At 35.9% G+C, this 21,027-nt stretch overlaps 1 protein-coding gene across 7 annotated transcripts in view; it reads left to right on the top strand.

Annotated features, from left to right (window-relative positions):
- The window catches only part of KLHL5 (kelch like family member 5), a 75,256-nt gene that overhangs the window by 12,480 nt on the left and 41,749 nt on the right, over positions 1-21,027 (top strand). For 5 of the 7 annotated variants that reach the window (XR_009540362.1, XM_060148344.1, XM_060148343.1 and 2 more), the window contains exons 2-3: positions 7,367-7,840; positions 19,433-19,615. Coding sequence is in view for 6 of the 7 variants with exons in the window: in XM_060148344.1 (XP_060004327.1) it covers positions 7,458-7,840; positions 19,433-19,615 (566 nt within the window). In the remaining variant the exon portion in view is untranslated. Of the gene's footprint in view, positions 1-7,366; positions 7,841-10,136; positions 10,153-19,432; positions 19,616-21,027 lie in introns of those variants that run through there. The other 2 variants (XM_060148342.1, XM_060148346.1) reach the window with 2 other exon arrangements.

The raw sequence follows: 21,027 nt of genomic DNA, 5'->3' as shown, positions 1-21,027 counted from the left end.
AATGTATTCATAATTGACACTTACCTATTTTAAATACTGTGTGAGCTTTTGTATCTCAAATTTAAGTAAAGCAAAGTTATTAAAACAAGAAAGAGGTACAGAATATAATTTGATAATCAGTTTGAAGAAAGAAATGTCAGTCTGAAAAGATATCTGCTGTTTAGCGAGTAGATTTCAAAGTGATACAAATTTTATGCCTAAAGAATGAAATAGAAAAGAGAAATTCTTTGAGTAATATATTGTGATTTTTTTCTTAAGTTGAAAAAATACTAAAAAGGTTTTGTCACCAGAGGTAAATGTTTTCTAATATTCTTTTAACATTTGGTTCTTAAGTTTATTTTTATTTATTTATTTTTTTTGCGGTACGTGGGCCTCTCCCGTTGCGGAGCACAGGCTCCGGACACGCAGGCTCAGCGGCCATGGCTCACGGGCCTAGCCGCTCCGTGGCATGTGGGATCTTCCCGGACCGGGGCACGAACCCATGTCCCCTGCATCAGCAGGCAGACTCTCAACCACTGCGCCCCCAGGGAAGCCCCTTAAGTTTATTTTATAATTTCAAAAATGTACATAATAAGTATATATCTTTTATTATTGCTCTTATAGTTATTGGATTCATTCATTAGAGAAATATTTATTCAGCACCTTTCAGGTACTGTTTTAAGTGCTAGGGCTACAGCAGTGAGTCAAACAAAGCTGTACTGCAGCTAACTTTGTGGTGAGGGTAAAGATAATAATAAGGGAATAGCATCTAATATGCTAGGGGATGATAAGTGCTGTGAAAAAAATCAGGAGGGTCAAGGGGATAGAGAATGATGAGGGATCTAATTTATATAGAGTAGCCTGTGCAAACCATTTTGATAATTTAACAATGTAATGCCTTTTAGTATGTATTGCTCTTTCATAAATAATTACCCTAGGAAGGACTTCTCATCAGAAATGCATAAATTTTTGAGTGAAACAATATTATATTGTATAGTAAAAGTTGATGGGACAGAAGAAAAAGTGTTATTTAAATAAATGCTGAATTCCATGCCATGAAAACCTTAATGCTTAAGTTTACTACATATTTTTCATAAAGTATTTGGCCCAAGAATTCAGTTAAAGCTGGGAAATATTTCTGTAAACCCCTTTCTATCAGTGGGTTATAACAAGCTACTTTATGAATAGATCATTTTTTAATGTATTTTGTTAGAGTAAAGATTTTCCCCCAAAATACCCATGCTTAGACAGGCTTAAGCTTAGGTGAAAATTGTTAGAGACCTAGCTATAAAGGATTTTGAGCAAATTCTGTCTTTGAGGAGTATTTTCCAACTTTGCTTACCTAAATTCTCTCCATTTGTCATCATTTCCATTATTCAATATGACATTTAAAATTTTTGTTGCAATAGTGATCTTTTTAAGTCTTTTATTTAAATATTCTATTTTAATGGTCATGTTATCCTCATTCTAAGTTCTAATTTGTTTTTTCTTTGATTGAACTTGCTAGGAGGTAAGAGAAGATACCAGCAAATTTTTTTGTGTGTGTGGCGTGTGAGCTCTAGAGCACACAGGCTCAGTGGTCAAGGTGTGCGGGCTTAGTTGCCCCACAGTATGTGGGATCTTAGCTCCCCGACCAGGGATCAAACCCATATCCCCGGCATTAGAAGGTGGATTCTTTTTTTTTTTTTTATACAGCGGTTTCTCATTAGTTATCCATTTTATACATATTAGTGTATATATGTCAATCCCAATCTCCCCATTCATCAGTACCAGCACATTTTTAAAGAGATAGATCTCTAATTCTGTCATTTCATTTCTTAATTCTTTAGTTTCTCCTCTAATCTTTATTATTTCATGACTCCTTTTAGAGGACTTATTTGGTTTTCAACTTGAATAGACTGACTAGTGCATGTCTTTTCTTTCCTTTTTAAATAATCAATGCATTTAGAAAGTCATAAATCTTACAGTAGAGGAAATATCCCACCTACAATGATTATCCAAGCCATCCACTGTGCTTAGGTGCCATTCCTTTTTCTTTTATCAAAGTCTTCACTTTTTTTGCTCCAGTGCTTTCACCTGCAATCATCAATCTCACCTTCCTGTTGGATCATTCTCATCATTCTAATATGTTCTGTGTTTTTTAAAATCAACAAATAAACAAGCAGGCAAAACAAATCCATTGCCTTGATTCCTCAACTCTTCCAGCTGTAATCTCATTCCACAGCCTCACTATTGAGCAGAATTTTCTGAAGGCGTTGTCTGTACATGCTCTCTCTTATTTCCCATCTTCCGTTACTCTCAACCCACCGCAGTCTGGCTTTGGTCCCCAACCCTTTACTGAAACTGCTCCTATCTGATTTGGCAAAATTTTTATATTGCCAATTCCAGTGGACATTTTTCTTTTCACGTGGTACCTGACCTCTCATTTGACATTGTGACCATGGCTTTTGCGTTGAAACACCTTTATCCCTTGACTTGCCTAACACCATACACTGCTGATTTTCCTCTACTTCATTGGTTGTTCCTTCTTAGTGTCCTTTGCCTTCATCTGTTAGAGTTCCTTGGAGCTTGGATCTGAGCTCCAGGAACATTTATCCAGCTACCTGACATCTCCACCTAGATGTCTCAAAGTTGCCTCTAACTTATCAAGAAATGAACACTAATTTTAAAAATATCAAAGCTAATGAGAAAGTCTGATAAAAGGACTGGATATAAGATAAATGTACTTAATACTTTTATTATAATGGCAATAACCATGTGGAAATGCTAGAAAAAATTTATTGCATTTACAACAGTGAAAAAAGAGAAAATAAAAGAACATGATAAAAATTTTAATAAGAAAGGCACAGGACGTATAGTTAAAAGATTTAAAAATCTTATTAATGAGCATAAGATCTGAACAAACTAAAAAACATGCTTGGATGTGAAGCCTTGATATCATAAAATGCCAACCATCTTAAAATTAATACACAAATTTAATGCAATTCCAATTAGAATCTCAATAGGGTTGGATTTTTTAAAAAATATTTATTTATTTGGCTGTGCCAGTCGTGTGCAGGATCTTTTAGTTGCAGCATGTGGGATCAAACCTGGGCCCCCTGCACTGGGAGCATGGAGTTTTAGCCACTGGACCACCAGGGAAGTCCCTAGGGTTGGAGATTTTTGTTGAGAGGATTGGGTAATATTATTTTAAAGTATATATAGAAGAGTACATATTCAAAATTAGTTTAAAATTTATTGTAAAAGACTATATGTGTAGATAGGAACTTGCTTTAACAAATAATAAACATATTGTAACTGTACTGTAATTAAAACACTAATATTGGCATAAAAATAGACAAATGGTGCAACAGAATTAGCATCCTGAACTGTTAAAATTCATAACAAAAATAATACCTCAATTCAGTGGGAAAAGGGTGGTTTATATCAAAATGATGTTGATAATAGAGGGCTCATATTAGAAATATAAAGAATTATAATACTTATTGTTGACTGGTGGGCCTGTGAAAATGAATGAGGATATACTCACTTTACTTTTGAAAATATAAATTTCAGGAAAGTAAACTATCTTTTCAAATTTAAGATGCACATACTTGCAACCCAGCAGTTCCACTCCTGTGAATAAATTCCAGAGACACAAAAGCCTCACAAGGATGTTTATTTCAACATTATCTTAATAGCATAAAACAAAAAAAACCTGAAATCAATTTGCATGCCCACTAGCAAGGAAGTAGTTTAATAAATTGTGTTTTACAATTATGGAATATTATGCAACTATTAAAAAGATCATTATTAGTTTATATTTCCATGTATATAATTTTGGTGGGAAAAGCAAAATGCCAAAAATATGTATACAGTATGATCTCTTTTATAAAACAATAACAAAAACTCCTATATATGTGTATATAAGTTTGGATATGAATTTTATAAACAAAGAGAAAGGTGTGAAAGGCTGTACACCAAGCTGTCAACATTGATTACCAGGAAGAAGGAGGAAGATTGACAAAATAAGTGTCTCAGTGAAAAAAGCATGCAGTATGAGTCCACCAATACAAAAGGTTGGGGTGGTGGTGAGCTTTTGTATATACATGCGTATGTATGTATGTATGCATGTAACCAAACCCATGACTATTACAGCAGTGGTTAAAGGCTGCTACTTGGCCTTTGTCAACCCAAGATCCTAGTATCCCTTTAAAATCAGAAAGCCTATTTCAGTGGCTAATCTCCCATATGCATCTCTAGTCTACTCAGAAGAGCTACTACATTAAAGAGGTATTTATTTAATGTATATCTCACTACCTTGGTGAAGAGGGTCTTTGGCCCCTCTTGGGAGTGGAGGCATGGTTCAACATTTTAACGTTCACATCTTTGGATTTCTTCTCTATATCGGGAAATGTCTTGCATATCAGTGGTCTTTTTTAATAAATTTTTTAAACTTTATTTATTTTTGGCTGCATTGGGTCTTCATTGCTGCACGTGGGCTTTCTCTAGTTGGGGCAAGCAGGGGCTACTCGTCGTTGTGGTACACGGGCTTCTCACTGCAGTGGCTTCTCTTGTTGCGGAGCACAAGCTCTAGGCATGCGGGCTTCAGTAGTTGTGGCACGCAGGCTGTAGAGCGCAGGCTCAGTAGTTGTGGCGCATGGGCTTAGTTGCTCCGCAGCATGTGGGATCTTCCTGGACCAGGGCTCGAACCTGTGTCCCCTGCATTGGCAGGAGGATTCTTACGTACTGCGGTACCAGGGAAGCCCATCTCAGTGGTCGTTAATGAAGTCCACTCTTGTGTTCAGGCTCCAACCAATCAACCAAACAGCAAAACAATTAAAATTAGCTTTTGGAGCTGGCACAGTGTAAATGGACTCTCTGGTAATTGTTCTCATGTTGACAGATTGAATTTGAAATTAGAAATTATATTTATATAAAATTATATATATCAAAATGTATTCTTTATTTGTAATGTTCGTTTAATTATCCTTTTCTCTACCAGAGTATAGCCCTCTTTAAAGAAAGATCTTTGTTATTTATTTTTCTACCTCTTGTGGTGCCTTAAACATGTAAATGCTTCGTAAATTCTTATTTGCATGAAGACAGTGATGGCAAGATCATTATGAACTACTACAGTGGCATTTCTTCATTGTGTGGGTCTATACCATGCACTGCAAGATGTTTACCATCTCTGGCCCCTGCCCATTCAATGCCCATAGCCCTCTCTTGTCATTCCAACAACTAAAAATCCATGCCCCCTTCTTCCAGAAGCCTTTCTGGGGTGTGGGAGCAGAGAGCTGTTGCTGCCTTTGTTGAGAACCACAAGGCTAGAGTAATTGGAGAAGCCTTTCTAAGGGCAGCAGTATCTGTGCTAAACCTTGAGGGATGAGTGGGATTTCAAAACCAGAGAAATTGGGACACAAACAGCATGTAAAACAGGAAGCACAGTAGACTTTGTCTTAACTGATGAAGCAGTGTGTCCATTTGGAAAATAGTTAGAAACAAAGTTGGATAGGTAGAGTGGAGTTAGAAGGGTGTTGATAAAAGGAGTTTGACAGAGGTGAGAGGAGAGGGAATGGTGTCATTTCATTCTCTAATGCATCCTGCATACTACTGCCAAATTAATTTTCTAAAACATTGCCCCGTTCAACAGTCCACTTAACATTGCCTACTAGCCTTTACACCTTTGATGTGTGTTCAGGGCATTTTATGTCATCTTATGCATCCAAATTTATCTCTTATTACTCCTTAATATTAATTAGGTATTTCTGGTTGGCTGATCAAACTGATATTCCCCCCTCTTTCTTTGTCAGTGTGCTCACTTCATGCTTTGTTAATATCTTTCTTCCTTTATAAAATCTTTCATCATTCTGGCTGTAAAACTTCTTACTATTCTTAGAAGCCTTCTCCCTAATGAAACTGGCCCATAGCACTCCACACCATCCTGATATCTCCTTTCTCTTTCTTATAGTATTTATGGTTTGTCCTACAGTATTTGGCACAAAATTATATATGGCTTTTCATGCCTATTAGTCTTATTTCTCTGAATAATTTTTATTCTCCTAAAGAGCTGTGTGAGGTTAAGATATACCTCACAATATTTTTGTAAGCCTCCAAAGCAGCTTTTTTTGTCATTTATTTTGTCATTTTGATATAGCACTAGATATTGAGCACCCTGAAAACTCAAACTCTGTTTTTGTAGATGACAAAATGTTAATACTGCAGCATTATAATATTTCTTATACTTAAGTTATCAATTTTGTTGTTTCAGTAACTCGATTTAATTATTTTTGAGGGTAGGAACCAAGATGTATGTATCTGTTCCCCCATAATGCCTATAGAGTGTCTTGCTCACAATAATCATTCAATATTTTAAAATTTGACTGCATTTGATAGATTTTTATTTGCTTTATCAATTCTCCTTAGCTGTAACCATGTTCAGACCATTGCTTTGTTTTGCCAACAACAGAGGGCACCATCGGGGTACTTATACACCCAAGAAATAATCCTATCCCAGTCCTAGGTAGCTTTCTTGAGCCACACTTTCCTTTTCCTAAGTAGTGTCATAGAAATTTGGCTATTGTAGTAATTCAGAGTGGCTCAATCCTAATTATAGAGCAATATGGACTTCAGGTCATTTATTTGAGAAAGAATAAGTACTGTCGTATTTTGATCCTTTGTAGTTTTCAGACTTTTTCTTTCTTCTTAGTCTTCTCAATATTCTTTGCTCAGATGAAGTCTTACCCAGATCTTACTATATTAATGAAACACACTCCTTTCCTGAAGGGAGAAGATAGAAGTGGAGAGCAGTGAATGGGAACCCCACCTTTGTACTCCTCCTTCTTCCTGACCCTGCATCCAAAGAGCCAGCTTGAAAATCACTATAACTCATCTAATTTAAAAAAACTTTAAAACAACCTGTTGTTTTGTGATATCTCATTTAGGAACTTAGTATAAAAATAGAAACATTTTAGTTTTACAGTGATTTTTAAGTACAAAGGAAAATGCTGTGGCATACATTTCTTGTTTCAGCAATAAAAGAGTTAATATACTAAGCAGCAGAGACTGAGACACTGCGACTACGGGATAGTGCTTTCTGTCACTGTCATTTGTGGTTTAAGAAAAGGGGGTGGTGTTCTGCGTTTAAAAGGACTTTAATGAATGCTGTCAGTGTTTGTGAGAGCTAATGGTCAGTAAGGGAAAGGAGAGTAGGGGACAGTGGTCTAGCTGTTTCAGGATAGGTGGATGAGAGTTTGCTCTGATTGAATGGAATGTTCCACCGTGTTTCATCTTTTTTTCATTGTCCTTTGTTCTCTATAATCTGATATATTGGTATAAAAGTAAATGTAGATATATATGTGAATGTGATTTATTTTCCTTTCAATTTGTTTATTGTGTACAACAGGGCATATACTTCTCTTGTCTTGGTTGGATGCACAAATCTCTGTGCAGTGCTTTTTGCCCGTTGCCTAGACGATCACTTGGTTTCTCTGAGGATGTCTGGTTCTCGTAAAGAGTTTGATGTGAAGCAGATTTTGAAAATCAGATGGAGGTGGTTTAGCCATCAAGGATCATCTCCGAATTCTACAGTTGACAGCCAGCAGGGAGAATTTTGGAATCGAGGACAGACTGGAGCAAACGGTGGGAGAAAGTTTTTAGATCCGTGTAGCCTACAATTGCCTTTGGCTTCAATTGGTTACCGAAGGTCCAGCCAACTGGATTTTCAGAATTCACCTTCTTGGCCAATGGCATCCACCTCTGAAGTCCCTGCGTTTGAGTTTACAGCAGAAGATTGTGGCGGTGCACACTGGCTGGATAGACCAGAAGTGGATGATGGCACTAGTGAAGAAGAAAATGAATCTGATTCCAGTTCATGCAGGTTGATTATTTTCTTACTGATAGAAATGGGGTGTGGGGGTATATTCTATATACTGTTTAAAATAATTTAGTATTATTACTTAAAATCTATGATTTTATATATATATATATACACATACCTCTACATATATACACATATGTAATATCTTGGTATGTATATGTGATACTTTTGCTGGAATTTTTTTAAATGTTCTAATATTGATTTTAATTCTGTAAAATTATAAAGACAACAAATAGCTTTCCTTTTGAAATATCTTGTGTTCCCTATATAGATCTGGCTCTGCCCTGAAAATAATACATGGTAGCAATTTTATGCATCCTTGCCTTGCATTTTGCTTCATTCGTTTATCTTCTATAGTCATAGCAAAACTATAGAAGACATTTCTATAGTATAAAAATTTTTATGACATTTTAGTTTGCAACAGATTATAGAGTCATTTTTAAATTTTTATGAAAATGAAAGGTTTTATGAGGAGAGGCATATTGTAGTTGCCAATAATTTTTGCACCATTGTAGTTATCAATAATATTTTTCTTATGGTTATTTCTCTTTGTCCTATGTTGCAGCCCTCCAGACTAATTCAGAGAATACAGTAACATGTCTCTTTCTAAGATGACAGCTCTACTAATTCCTGTTGCCTTCACTTCTCTGAAAATTGTGCTATTTAGGGAAATGAAGGACATTCCTTCAGTAGAGTGTAAGGGAACATAGAGGAGCTAGATGTGGTCAGCTGGTGAAAAGGGGGCAAAAAGAAGAGGAAATGAGTTTGAGGAGAGAAAATTAAAAATTGGTAATTTCATAATGACTTTTTCCACCTTCACCCGTGGAACCAGGCTTTACCTCTGAAATGAATTTTCTTCTTTATCAGTTTAAACTATCAATACTATAGCATATTATGTAACAAGTTAGGGCCTGAAAGTCATCTTTCTGATTCACCTTCATTCAAAAATATTTAAAGGCTTATTATTTTTCTAGATTAATTACTGGATCCTTTTTCTTTTAAAATTTCTTTACAGGTTTTGATAACACTTGTAATTTGTATGTTGGTTATTATTAATATAGGCATCATAAGAGATGGAGACAAAATGAGTTCGTATATTCAGATATCTTTTACTTGGGGATATTTACCGCCTTCTAATCTTCAGAATATGGAATTCTGAACTGTGATGCTGGAATAGTAACAAATATAGAACAGTCCTCTGTAATCATTTGTTTAATGGAGAGAAGGGAATATCTCTACATAGGTAACTAGTGTATTTAATTTTTTTAAATTTAATTAGTTTATGATTTAGCATTATTTTAAGGGAATAGGAACCACGAATAATTTTGATTGGAGATTATTTGAATTAATATGGTTTCATTGTTTTGTATTTTCTTTGGATACTTGTTGCCATAAAAAGAATAAAGTATATATTAAAAGGTTCAGGGTTTATCATTTTGGGGATAAAACCATTCCCATTTGGAGGGAAACCAAAGAGTAATCATCTTTTTATTTGAAACCAATACAATGTATCAAGAATATTCTAACAAAATTAGAAAAAAACCAAAACATTCATTCGTTTACCAGCATTAGTTATGAAAATCTTAACATGTATCTACTACCTGGAGAGAGTATGCATATGTGAGTATAAAATTTATATACATGTATAACCTTAGAAAGGTTGTACACACATAGGTCACTATAATTTACTTCCTTCAACAGAAGTAGTTTGCATAGCTAATGATTACTGAAATTAAGTTAATCTATTCTTTAGTATCCATATTAAAGTGTCATCTTGATGGGATATTCATTATGACAGAAAAAGACTTTTTTTTTTACTGAGGTAGCTATGTGCATACTTCAAGAAAATACAATTGTTATTTTTAGTTGTAGGAGTTATAAAAATAAGAAAATTATATGTTTTAAAATTTAAAATAAATTTAGTTGTTTTCAAATGCTAATCAAGAAGATTGAGAGAGTAAATAATAAGATGGGAGTAAACAGTTCACATCTGCAGTGACCAAACTATTTCTAAAATATTATTTCAAAAATAAAATGTACTTAGAGAACATGTCTTTGATTTTTAGATATAAGAGGGGAAATCTGTCAAAGAAATTTAATCTTCCTGGTGGGTTAAAATTTCTATCCCAACATCTTATTGCAAAAAAGTATTCTAGATTTTAGAAACGTCATTTGCGTGTATACTTTTACTTTTCCATTTTTTCCCTAGATTTAAATACATCTAATTGTCACATCCTCCTTCAGTCCTCCAGCTCTGAGTCTTTGATCTTCGTTATGAGGATAAATTTATTTGCCCCCAGCTTTTTGATTAAGTAAGCAGTCTCTCTAGGTGTTTGCCCTTCTACTGTAAACAAATCAAAAACTATCACTGTTAATGTCAAAAGAAGCTGCACTGACATTCATCAGATTTTGTATATAACTTGGAAATAGTTATTTTCATTATATAATATTTGCAAATAATAAAATATATAGTAAACATTTTATTTGAGTATACTATAGATTGATATCACATGGTGGGGAAATACAATATACGAAGAATTTCTCATTTAAGCGGTCGTAATACTTGCATAGACCTCAGAACTCAGATTGAAATTTTGAGTTATTAGAAAAAAGGGAAGACAACTTAATGGTTTTACATACACAGAATCATAACCCCTACAGTGGGTCCAGACAAGTTAAAGCAGAAGTTAAGAGGCAGCATATGTTGCTAATATGTTTGATCAGTTGTATTCTAAGTAGGAGAAATGTCTGCCTGAGCCTTTGGCTTATGGTAATTTCTGCTGTCACACATCTAAGTGATTTCTTATCTTTTAACTTGGATCTTGGGTCTATAGCCTAGCCACTCTCTGTCTGTGGAATCAACTCTAAGTCATTACTTTGTTTTTAAAATAAAATAAAAAACTTTGGTTTCTATACCATGAGGAATTTTAAACCCTAAGTAACTGTTGTGACCTATGTGAGCAGTAGGTTCCAATGACTTTAACTCAGGATGAATTTTCACCAGGGCCAGCCAGGTTTACATAGTGGCTCACCATGTGACGATAGCTTAAACACGGTTTACACTTTACTGGATTTGCCAATTTTGAAATTATGTAATATTGACATATTGGAGAAATTTACATTATTTATATTTTCATTATAATTTCATTATAAACAACCTTTGTTTATAAAGTTAGGGTTTAATATTTTATATATCAGACTACTTTTAGTCAATATGTATAAAATACTTCTATACAAATATCCAAAAATTATAATAGCTAATATTGATTGGGGGCTTGCTATCTGTGAGACACTGTTCTAAGCATTTTAGTACTATATTACCTCATTTAGTCTTCACAAATTTCTGAGTTAGATTGCTATTATTATCATTCTAATTGTAGAGATGGGGCCAATGAGGCACAGAAAGGGTAAGTAACTTGCTCAAGATTAGTAAGTAAAATGAAACCGCGTTTAAAAAACTAAAGTTTATATTTTTACAATAGTTTTAGATTTACAGGAAAATTTCAAAGATAGTATGGTGAGTTCCTTATATCCCACACCCAGTTTTCCCTATTACTAATATATTAATATGGTGTATCTGTTACTGTTAAACCAGTATGATACATTATTATTAACTAAAGCCCATACTTTATTCAGATTTCCTTAATTTCCTTTTTTCTGTTACAGAAAACGTCCTAACGTCCTTTTATCTGTTATAGTCCATGATACCAGTTACATTTAATCATATCTCCTTAGGCTCCTCTGGGCTGTTACAGTTTCTCAAACTTTCCTTGTTTTTGATGACCTTAGCAGTTTGGGGAGTAGTGGTCAGGTGTTTTGTAGAATGTCTTACTCAGTTGGGATTTGTCTGATATTTTTCTCATGCTTAGATGGGGGTTAATGAGTTTTAAGGAGGAAGACCACAAAGGTAAAGTACCATTTTCAGCACATCATATCAAAGATACATATCATCAATCTAACTTATCACTGTTGATATTGACCTTGATCACTTGGAAATAGCTGCATTTTGAACCCAAACGATTAACATGTAGATTTCATGCACACATACCAGTAAGCAGTTCTCTGTGACTATTCATTTAATCACTGAGTTCAACTTGGATCAACATAACAGTTAATGATTCAGTCTATCCAGTTTCACTTTCTCTCCTCAACTAATTTTCTCAGCCTGGTTCTTGAAAAAGCCAACCCTGGCTGGCATACAGGTATAATCTCTCGACCCACAACCCTTTACCCACAGTCATCCGATCTGTCTTATCCATTGTTTGCTACTCTGTGTTTCAACTGCACATACCCTTGAACTCTTCTATACTTTGTCAGTTGATTTGCTATTCTTTGACTCATCTTGAAGGCATTTAGGTCCTTCTCCTCTCCCAACAAGGGGTTATCTTCATAATATACCGTTTCTCAAGTGCTATCTCCTTTTTCTTGACCCTCTTTAGGTTGTCTCTATATCTCCTTGTTTGAACCATTCTATTAATTCTGGTTTACTTTAAAATTAAAATCTTATATGTTTCCACATGAAAAAAATTTTGCTTCCAGAGATGGCAAAGAAGTTCAACTATATTGTACTTGTATCTGGGAAGGATGTATTGCATTGTGTATGCAATACACAATGTGTATGCCCAAGTCATATCATGGATTCCCTTGACATAAGCCATGGAAACTCTCCCCAGAAAACCGTCTGTATGTGTGTGTGCACATACATGTGCGCATGTGCACATGTGTGTGTTAAATATTTCATATGGGGTTCAAGGAATTCGTGAGCCCTCTAAAGCCTGTCTGTACACTGTATCAATCAGTGTTCTTAGTTTTAAGCAACTGAAATTGGCTGGTTTAAACAGAATAGGAATTTATTGGAATCATGTTAGTTCCTAGAAAGAATCAGCTTAGGAAAAATGTTGAGCATTACAGTTGCACAACTGGTATTTATAAGTCCAGATTTTTAAGGCAAAAGAACCTTTTATGACACTTATTGCTTGTATTTTATTTTCATCTAGTTGGAACTGGATAGTGAAGTTTTACATTTTTAGAATTAGATATATGAGGCATGAAAACAATGATACACATGCACACACATACACACACCACATAATCACTCACGCACAGAGCCATATAATTTGGCCATTTAACTTTAGGGAATATATTAGTAGAGAATAGGCTAAGATAATATAACAAAGAGATTCAGAAATATAGTGGCTCAAATAAAATAGAAGTTTCTCTGTCACCTAACAAATGGGGAAGTGACCCAGGGCAGACAGGTAGCTCTGCTACACAGGTTCCCTCAGAGACCCAGATTCCTTCTATATTGTTTCTCCATCCTGTAGGGTGTTATTATTTCTTTATGGTCAAAGCTTCCTCAGCTCCCCTCTGCATTCTAGCCTATGGGAAGGACCAAAGAAAGAAAAGGGAGGACATTAAGCAAATAACACAAGTTGCATATATCATTTCTGCTCACGTGCCATTGTTGAAAACCTAATCACATGGCCACGACTAGTAGCAAAGGAGGAGGCGCAGCTGTGGTCTCTGCCTGGGTAGCCATGTGTCCAGCTAAAACTCATTACTGTGGTAGATGTGAAGAATGGTTTGGAGGTTAAAATCAACAGGGTGCAAGAGGTGAGGACAGCTGGATAGAACTCTTCGGAATCTTTGGATCTAATTTTTTAATGAGTTTTTTCCCATATTATTTACTATTTTTACCACTGAGACGTGAGCACATAGAGATAAGCAAAAATGGAAAAACAAAAATTACAAATTACCCTGCCACCCCAAAATAATAACCATTAACAATTTGAGGAAGTATCCTTCCAGTATATTTTAGGTAAGTATGGAATAAAAATATATTTTTAGAATAAAAATCTGAATCTTATTGTACATACTATTTTGTAACCTTTTTTGCCCTAATGTAAATATAAAATTAAGACTCCTTTGGTCAAAAAAGGCAGAAGCCCCAACTCAAACTGACAAGCAAAAACTAGAACTTTTTTTTTTTTTTTTTTTCTGTACGCGGGCCTCTCACTGTTGTGGCCTCTCCCGTTGCGGAGCACAGGCTCCAGATGCGCAGGCTCAGCGGCCACGGCTCACGGGCCCAGCCGCTCCGCGGCATGTGGGATCTTCCCGGACCGGGGCATGAACCCGTGTCCCCTGCATCGGCAGGCGGACTCTCAACCCCTGCGCCACCAGGGAAGCCCAAAAAACTAGAACATTTTGATTCACATAAGTAAATAAAAACTCAAACAACTTTAGACATGATGAATCCAGATACTCAAATAACACCAGAAATCCTTTTTTTCCCCCTCTTTAGAATCTGTTTTCCTTTGTGATGGCATTTCCTTAGGCAGGCTTTCTTTGTGGTAGCAAAAAGCCACTAGTAGCTCCAAGTTTACTTTTTATCAGCTTAACCTCCTCAATGGAAAGAGAGTGACTCTTTTCCAAGAGTACCAACAAACATCTTGAAATGGACTCTCATTGGTTTTCTTTGGATCTTATGTCCACCCAAATCAATCATTATAACCAGAAGATATGATACTCTCGTTGGCCAGGCCTCAGCTGCTTGCTCACCTCTGCCCAGGGGGAAGACTCAACTCTGCCCAAGCCCTGTGAACTGAGGTAGGGTATGTGTGGTTTCCCAAAAGGTCGAGATGGGTCTGTTACCATAGAAAGAATCCTGGATAGGCAAAAGCAGTGTCCAGTAAAACAGCTTGCTATGTCATTAAATGTTCTCCTGTATCTTTTTGAATGGCTGCATCATTCTCCCTTGCACAGACATACATTTTGGTTATTTAACCAATATTCGAATTTTTTTGGAATTTAGATTGTTTCCAGTATTTTCTTGTTAGAAACAACCTGTGATAACCCCGTCCCCATAGTTAGATCTCTACATACAGATGACCATTTCCTCTGGATAAAGTCCCAAGGGTGTGCACGTTTTTAGGGTTTTTGATCTGTATTCTCAAAGTTATTTCAGGAACATTACTCCTCTTTTAATTCTCAGCAGCATTGTATGAGAGGGCCCACTGGCCCTTCTCCTTCACACTGGTTATTGTTTAAGAAAATCTGATTCTTATATAAACAACATTTGACTCTTTTCACCACAGATATTCTGACTGCAGGACCAGCAGAGAACTCCTTAAATTCCAAAATGAAAAAGTATTTCTCTTGAGAAGGGAAGAGGTGAATGTATTCTTTTTCTTTGCCTCTTGCCATTTCTCTTTATGCACCTGCCTTGTCCTCTCCTTAAAAGAGAAAACCCCAACTTCTCTTCCTCCTTGCTCATCTAAACCTTAAGATGTATTTCAGATCTCACCTGCTGCTTGTTGCCTTTCCGATCACTAGCCCATACTGATCTTTCCTTTCTGTAAATTCTGATCGCAGTTACGTTCCAATTGGGGATGTACAAGATGATCTGTTGGAGAAATGGTAATTATATGTATATATACTAGAATGTTTATTTACATTTTATTTTTTAAATCTATTCTTTTTCTATTTTATAATGTAAATAATAATTGTACAATGACATATGTATATCTTTTATAAACTCATAAATATCCATATATTGGGGCACATGCTTAAAAGTATACTGAAAAGGATATGCATAAAAATATTTTTAGAGACTGCTAGCCTACACTAAGCAATTTACATTCTTATTTTACATTTGTGACTTTGAATATGTGTAAAAGATGTCAAAAGATTCATGATATAGTAATCTGCACTTTGGCAAAAGCATGAGTTCTGAATGCCAGAAGCTATGAGGCAGCTTATCACTTACCTGGGGAGTGAGCCAACAGACCACTTAAGAGTTTCAATGCAGCTTTGTTTTCTACGCAAAATCATATACAGTATAATTCTTGTGAAGTGATTTTTAAAACTTCTTTTTGAAAAATTACTCCATTAAGAAAGCCTAATGCAAGTTCTGGTGATGATAGTGAGGAAATCTAAATAGTTTCTAATAAAAAGATAGTATTGGCCGTGGTGCATATTGTGTGCGCACAGATGTGTGAAATCTGAAGAATTGCAAGTATTAGTGTTGCTGTTTACTTTTTTCCACTTTATAAAACTTAAGTCTTCAAATTCTAAGTCCCTTCACTAAAAGAAAAAAATCATACCTTCTTTGCATCCCCAGTTTCTAACAACTGGTGCAATAATGCATCTCAGGAGTTACTCTATAAATAGTTGGTTACTTGATTTGTTTGATACTTGCCTCTTTTCTATGTTTAGGCATTTTCTGACTTACAAATTCATAGCCTACTGCAGAGGGACAATAAGCTAAAAATTAAATGTTTCCCAGTAGCCTGGAAATATCCAGCAATGTAGAGTTCATTACAGTGAACGTCTGTTACAAAAGATTTGAATGATCTCATGATGCAATTCTTTGAAATATGACTTACCATCTTAGTAACATCAAAGATATGAAACTAAGCAGAAATGTTAGATATATTTCCTCTGTCACCATGTAAAGATCTAGTAGGAATCACAGAGAAATATGTTTTAAATGCTCCATAAATGGCCTATTCCCAGATGTTTATATTGTGGGTTAGGATGTCTACTGGGTTTGTTAAAGGCCATTTTAATTAGGAATCAGGAAATTTAGTTATAAAAATTGATAATGTTGGCGATCGTTTTTTAGGAAGACAACCGAACAAACAACATTGTATAAGACAAAAGACTGAGATTACAGGCCTTCCCATTGGCCTTTGAAAAGCAAGGATCTACTAATAGGAGTTTATTTACCTTGATTGTGTACTTTTTCTGTGCTAGGGTTATGCATTCATTTAATAATCCTCCCATGAAGTATCCTCTAAAAGAAAATACTATGTATTACTCATTCCTGTATTGCTATTGGAGGTAAGACTTAGAGAAGTTAAATAACTCGTCCAGATACATAGTAACAGAGTTGAATCAGCACTATGCAATAGAACTTTATGCAATGATGGAAATGTTCTATCTCTGCACCATCCAATCTGGCAGCCACTAGCCCCATGGGGCTACTTGAGCATTTGAAACATGACTAGTTCAACTAAAGAACTTTTTTATTTTATTTTCTTAATTAAAATAGCCACATGGGGGGCTTCCCTGTTGGCGCAGTGGTTGAGAGTCTGCCTGCCGATGCAGGGGACATGGGTTCGTGCCCTGGTCCGGGAAGATCCCACATGCCGCGGAGCGGCTGGGCCCATGAGCCATGGCCGCTGAGCCTGCGCGTCCGGAGCCTGTGCTCTGCAACGGGAGAGGCCACAACAGTGAAAGGCCCGCGTACAGAAAAAAAAAAAAAAAAAGCCACATGGGGGCTAGTAGCTAACTATATTGGACAGCACAGTTCTAGAACCTTCCTAAAATGCTCTTAATCACTACCCCATACCTCTCCAATTCAAGCTTCCAAACCAAAACACATAATAGGAAAAGAAATAGTAAGAAAGTAATGACATTATAAATTACACAGAGCCAGAGTATTAAAAACCTTTGATTAGCCAGAGATAGAGATATTATCTCTGCCCCATGGAAAACTAAGAGACTCTTGCTGTCTTAACCCTAGCTAAGGGGCAGTAACAGAGCAGTAGACTTTTGTCTAAGATCCTGAATTCTCATGTCTTTTGTTGTTGTTGTTATTGTTAAATTATCCTCATTCATATTGTACTATCATTCTCCCTTCATACCCTTGGTCCTTGCACTCACTAATGCCTTAAGGTAAAGGTAAGCAAAAATTTCCATTCCTTTGTGAGTGATTTGACCAACATTCTGAATGCCTCCTGATCCCTGGTTTTGTATCCAGCTACCTATATGTCCTTGGTTGATCACTTTGAGCCATTTGGGGCCTCAAAATTTTCTCATCTGCAAAATAAGGGGGTTGAATTAAATGACTACATAGGTTCCTTCTAGATGTAAAAATTCTGTGTATAATGGTTCTGATACCTAGGTTCTACAGTTGTCTGGATATGCAGCAAATTCTTTTTTTAAGTAAGTTCTTCCATTATTAAAATTGTATGTGCAAGGTCCCAAATTTCTTAAAATAGAACAAGAAACGCTAGAAAGCTGTGCAGCTCTTTAAGCCTGAGTAGCTTTGTTCCTACCTCTTTCATGTTCCTTTTGTGAATGGACAGCTTTGCTTTTCCACGGACTACAAATCAGAAGCCTGCACTTCTTTTGATCCTTCATTTGGAGCAGTGGGAGTGATTGCTATACCCAAAAATCTCTGAATTAATTGTCACATTGAAATAACATGTTTATTTAACATGTGATAGCAACTGAAGCCTTGAAAGCAAATCAAGAAGTTCGAAATGTTCAGCAGAGAGTGTAAATAGGAGTAGAAAATTTGAATTCCTAGGAGCCAGAGAGCTAATACAAATCAGCAAAGAGGGTAAGGTTGGTGGTCAAGAGGACAGCTGGTCCCTGGTAAGATATTAGATATTTATATTAAGAAAATTCTCTTAAGATATAGTGAGGCTTAATTCAACAAAGCATTTATCAGAATCATTATATCCTTAAAAGTAGATCTGATGAGAAATGATAACTAAGTTACGGCATAGTCGGTAGTTTTGTAGTTAATTGTATAACCAAGGGATGTTGATTACTTGATTCAAGTGATCTTGGAGAAGGGATCTAGGGGAGAGGGATGGGTTTAGGATTTAATTCTTAGTCCCAATCTTTTCACTTTTTCACCATTTCCATCAATGAATCATAATGAAAATACAGAACAAATACTCTTCAAATTATAATTTGGAAATTTCAAATAATTTTTAGATACCTGGGTTAGGCCATCAAATTCTCTTAAGCTATAATCTAAGTTATAGGTTACCTGGGCTATTGAAGACTAGTCAGAGAATCAAATGATTTATAATGATTTATTTATAATGATCTATTAATAATTATTTATAATTTATAATTATTTATAATTCATTTATAATTTTATAATATATTTTGTATTCTAAACAGTTATAAATGAACTGTGAACATAACCCATTTTTAAATAAAGGATGGCTTGGGTTTATATCTCCAAAAGAGTTTAATTCCCTTTCTGCCTTCAAAAAATGATCTCTTGGGCTTCCCTGGTGGCACAGTGGTTGAGAGTCCACCTGCCGATGCAGGGGACACGGGTTCACGCCCCGGTCCGGGAAGATCCCACATGCCGCGGAGCGGCTAGGCCCGTGAGCCATGGCCGCTGAGCCTGCGCGTCCGGAGCCTGTGCTCCGCAACGGGAGAGGCCACAACAGTGAGTCCTGCGTACCGCAAAAAAAAAAAAAAAAAAAAAAAAAGATCTCTTATGCCCTTAAATATAATGTTGGAGCTATGACTATCAATATGAATATAGTTTGGCTCTTTTTCAGCAGAGACGTCGTATTGAGAAGAGAAGAGACCTCAGGAATAGGCAAAGAATATATGTAGCTATTAACTAGAAGGTATCACATTCACAGTGTTTGCAAGACACACATATGATTTGAGCCATCATTTGATTTTCAAAGGCAAAAATGATGAATGATTATTCATTAATATAGACTGATAGCGTTGCTTCTATTACATTTGAAGGATTTAAAAGGACTTAATAGGAAAGATATTTTTAATGTGTTAGCGACTTTTCAAAATGTGTGTTTTCTTTCTTTTCAGGACTTCCAATAGCAGTCAGACAGTATCATCCTGCCATACTATGGAGCCATGTTCATCAGATGAATTCTTCCAAGCCCTTAATCATGCTGAACAAACATTCAAAAAGATGGAAAACTATTTGAGACACAAACAGTTATGCGATGTAATTCTAGTTGCTGGTGATCGCAGAATTCCAGCTCACAGGTCATTGTTTTCTAAATTTCTATATGTGTGAAATATTTCCTTGATCTTTTAATTATGTATATTGAGGTAACTTGTTCTAATTGATTATGCAATGGACTCTTTTGGTAAAGTGGTATATTTCATGGAGTTTCTGCAAAGAAGACAGTGCATATGAAATTATTACACATTAAATGACCCCAGAAGGATCACTTTCCCTCTGTAGAAGCATAAAAACAAAACATACCAGCCTGAAATCAGTATTGTTTGGTATAGATTTCAGCTACTATGAGCAGCATTCCACCTAATTCTACCTATTAAATAACTTTCAGTAAGCTCAGTAGAAATTAGAGCTTTGAGTATTTAGAAACAAAAAGGCTGGTGGAATGGAGTGGCAAAACTGTTGAGTTTTTAAATAGCCACATCTATTCCAACTTCTGTTTGCCTGCCTCCAAGAAATATGAAAAGCAGTGGTGCTAGGGAATAAAAGCCTTTAACAGAAATGAAGTATTACTTCTTGATGTAAGAAAAGGAAATGGAAGCTGTTAAATAAATAACGATTCATTATTTTTCTCCTAATAATTACATATTTAATTGTTCAGTGTTAATCACCATTATGATCCCAAAGGTTTTTTTTATAATACCTTTCAAAACTAATTAATACTGTGTCCCAAAAGTTTTGTTAAACCCTCCAAAGCGAAAGTAAAATTAGAAAAAATGGTCTTGGTCTTAAAGTTTTCAGTTACTCAGTTCAGCATATATTTATTGAGATGCTACTATATATTGTGACAGAAAGTCCATGTTGTGAGCATGGGTTTATTAGAAAGATATTCCAACCTGAATTTCATACAGGCATCTCAAATTCCCTGTTTACAAAACAAAACTCATTACCTTACCTGCAATGCTTGTGAAAGCCATCACCATCTCACCTGGATTACCAGTGCAAGAAACTCCTAACTAGTCTCCCTGTTTGCACTTTTCCCCCCTATATTCCATTTTCTACACAGCTCCCTGAGTGATCCTTTAAAATGGAACTTAGATCTGGTTGCTTCTGTGATCAAACTTTCCAGTGCCTCCTCATGTCACAGTGTGAAAGCCCATTTCCTCACAGTGGCTTATGTGATCCAGCCTGCCATTACCTCTTTACTGTTCTGCCCTCCTTTCTCACTCTGCTTGAACCACACTGACCCCCTTGTGGTCTCTTGCATGTGGCAGGCATGCCGCTTCTGCCTTTGGATTTTTGCACGGGCTGCTACTCTGCCTGAATGCTGTTCCCAAATACCTGTGTGACTAACTCCTGCACCTCCTTCAAGTCTTTTCTGAAGTGTCACCTTCCCATGAGACCACCTATTTAAACCCACTCCCCATTTGCCCTTACCCTGCTTTTTTCCCCATGGCACTTATCACTTTTTGATGTACTATAGAATTTACTTCTG

Source organism: Lagenorhynchus albirostris, chromosome 4 (assembly GCF_949774975.1).
Source record: "Lagenorhynchus albirostris chromosome 4, mLagAlb1.1, whole genome shotgun sequence".
NCBI lineage: Eukaryota > Metazoa > Chordata > Mammalia > Artiodactyla > Delphinidae > Lagenorhynchus > Lagenorhynchus albirostris.
This window is presented reverse-complemented; position numbering and strand designations above follow the sequence as displayed.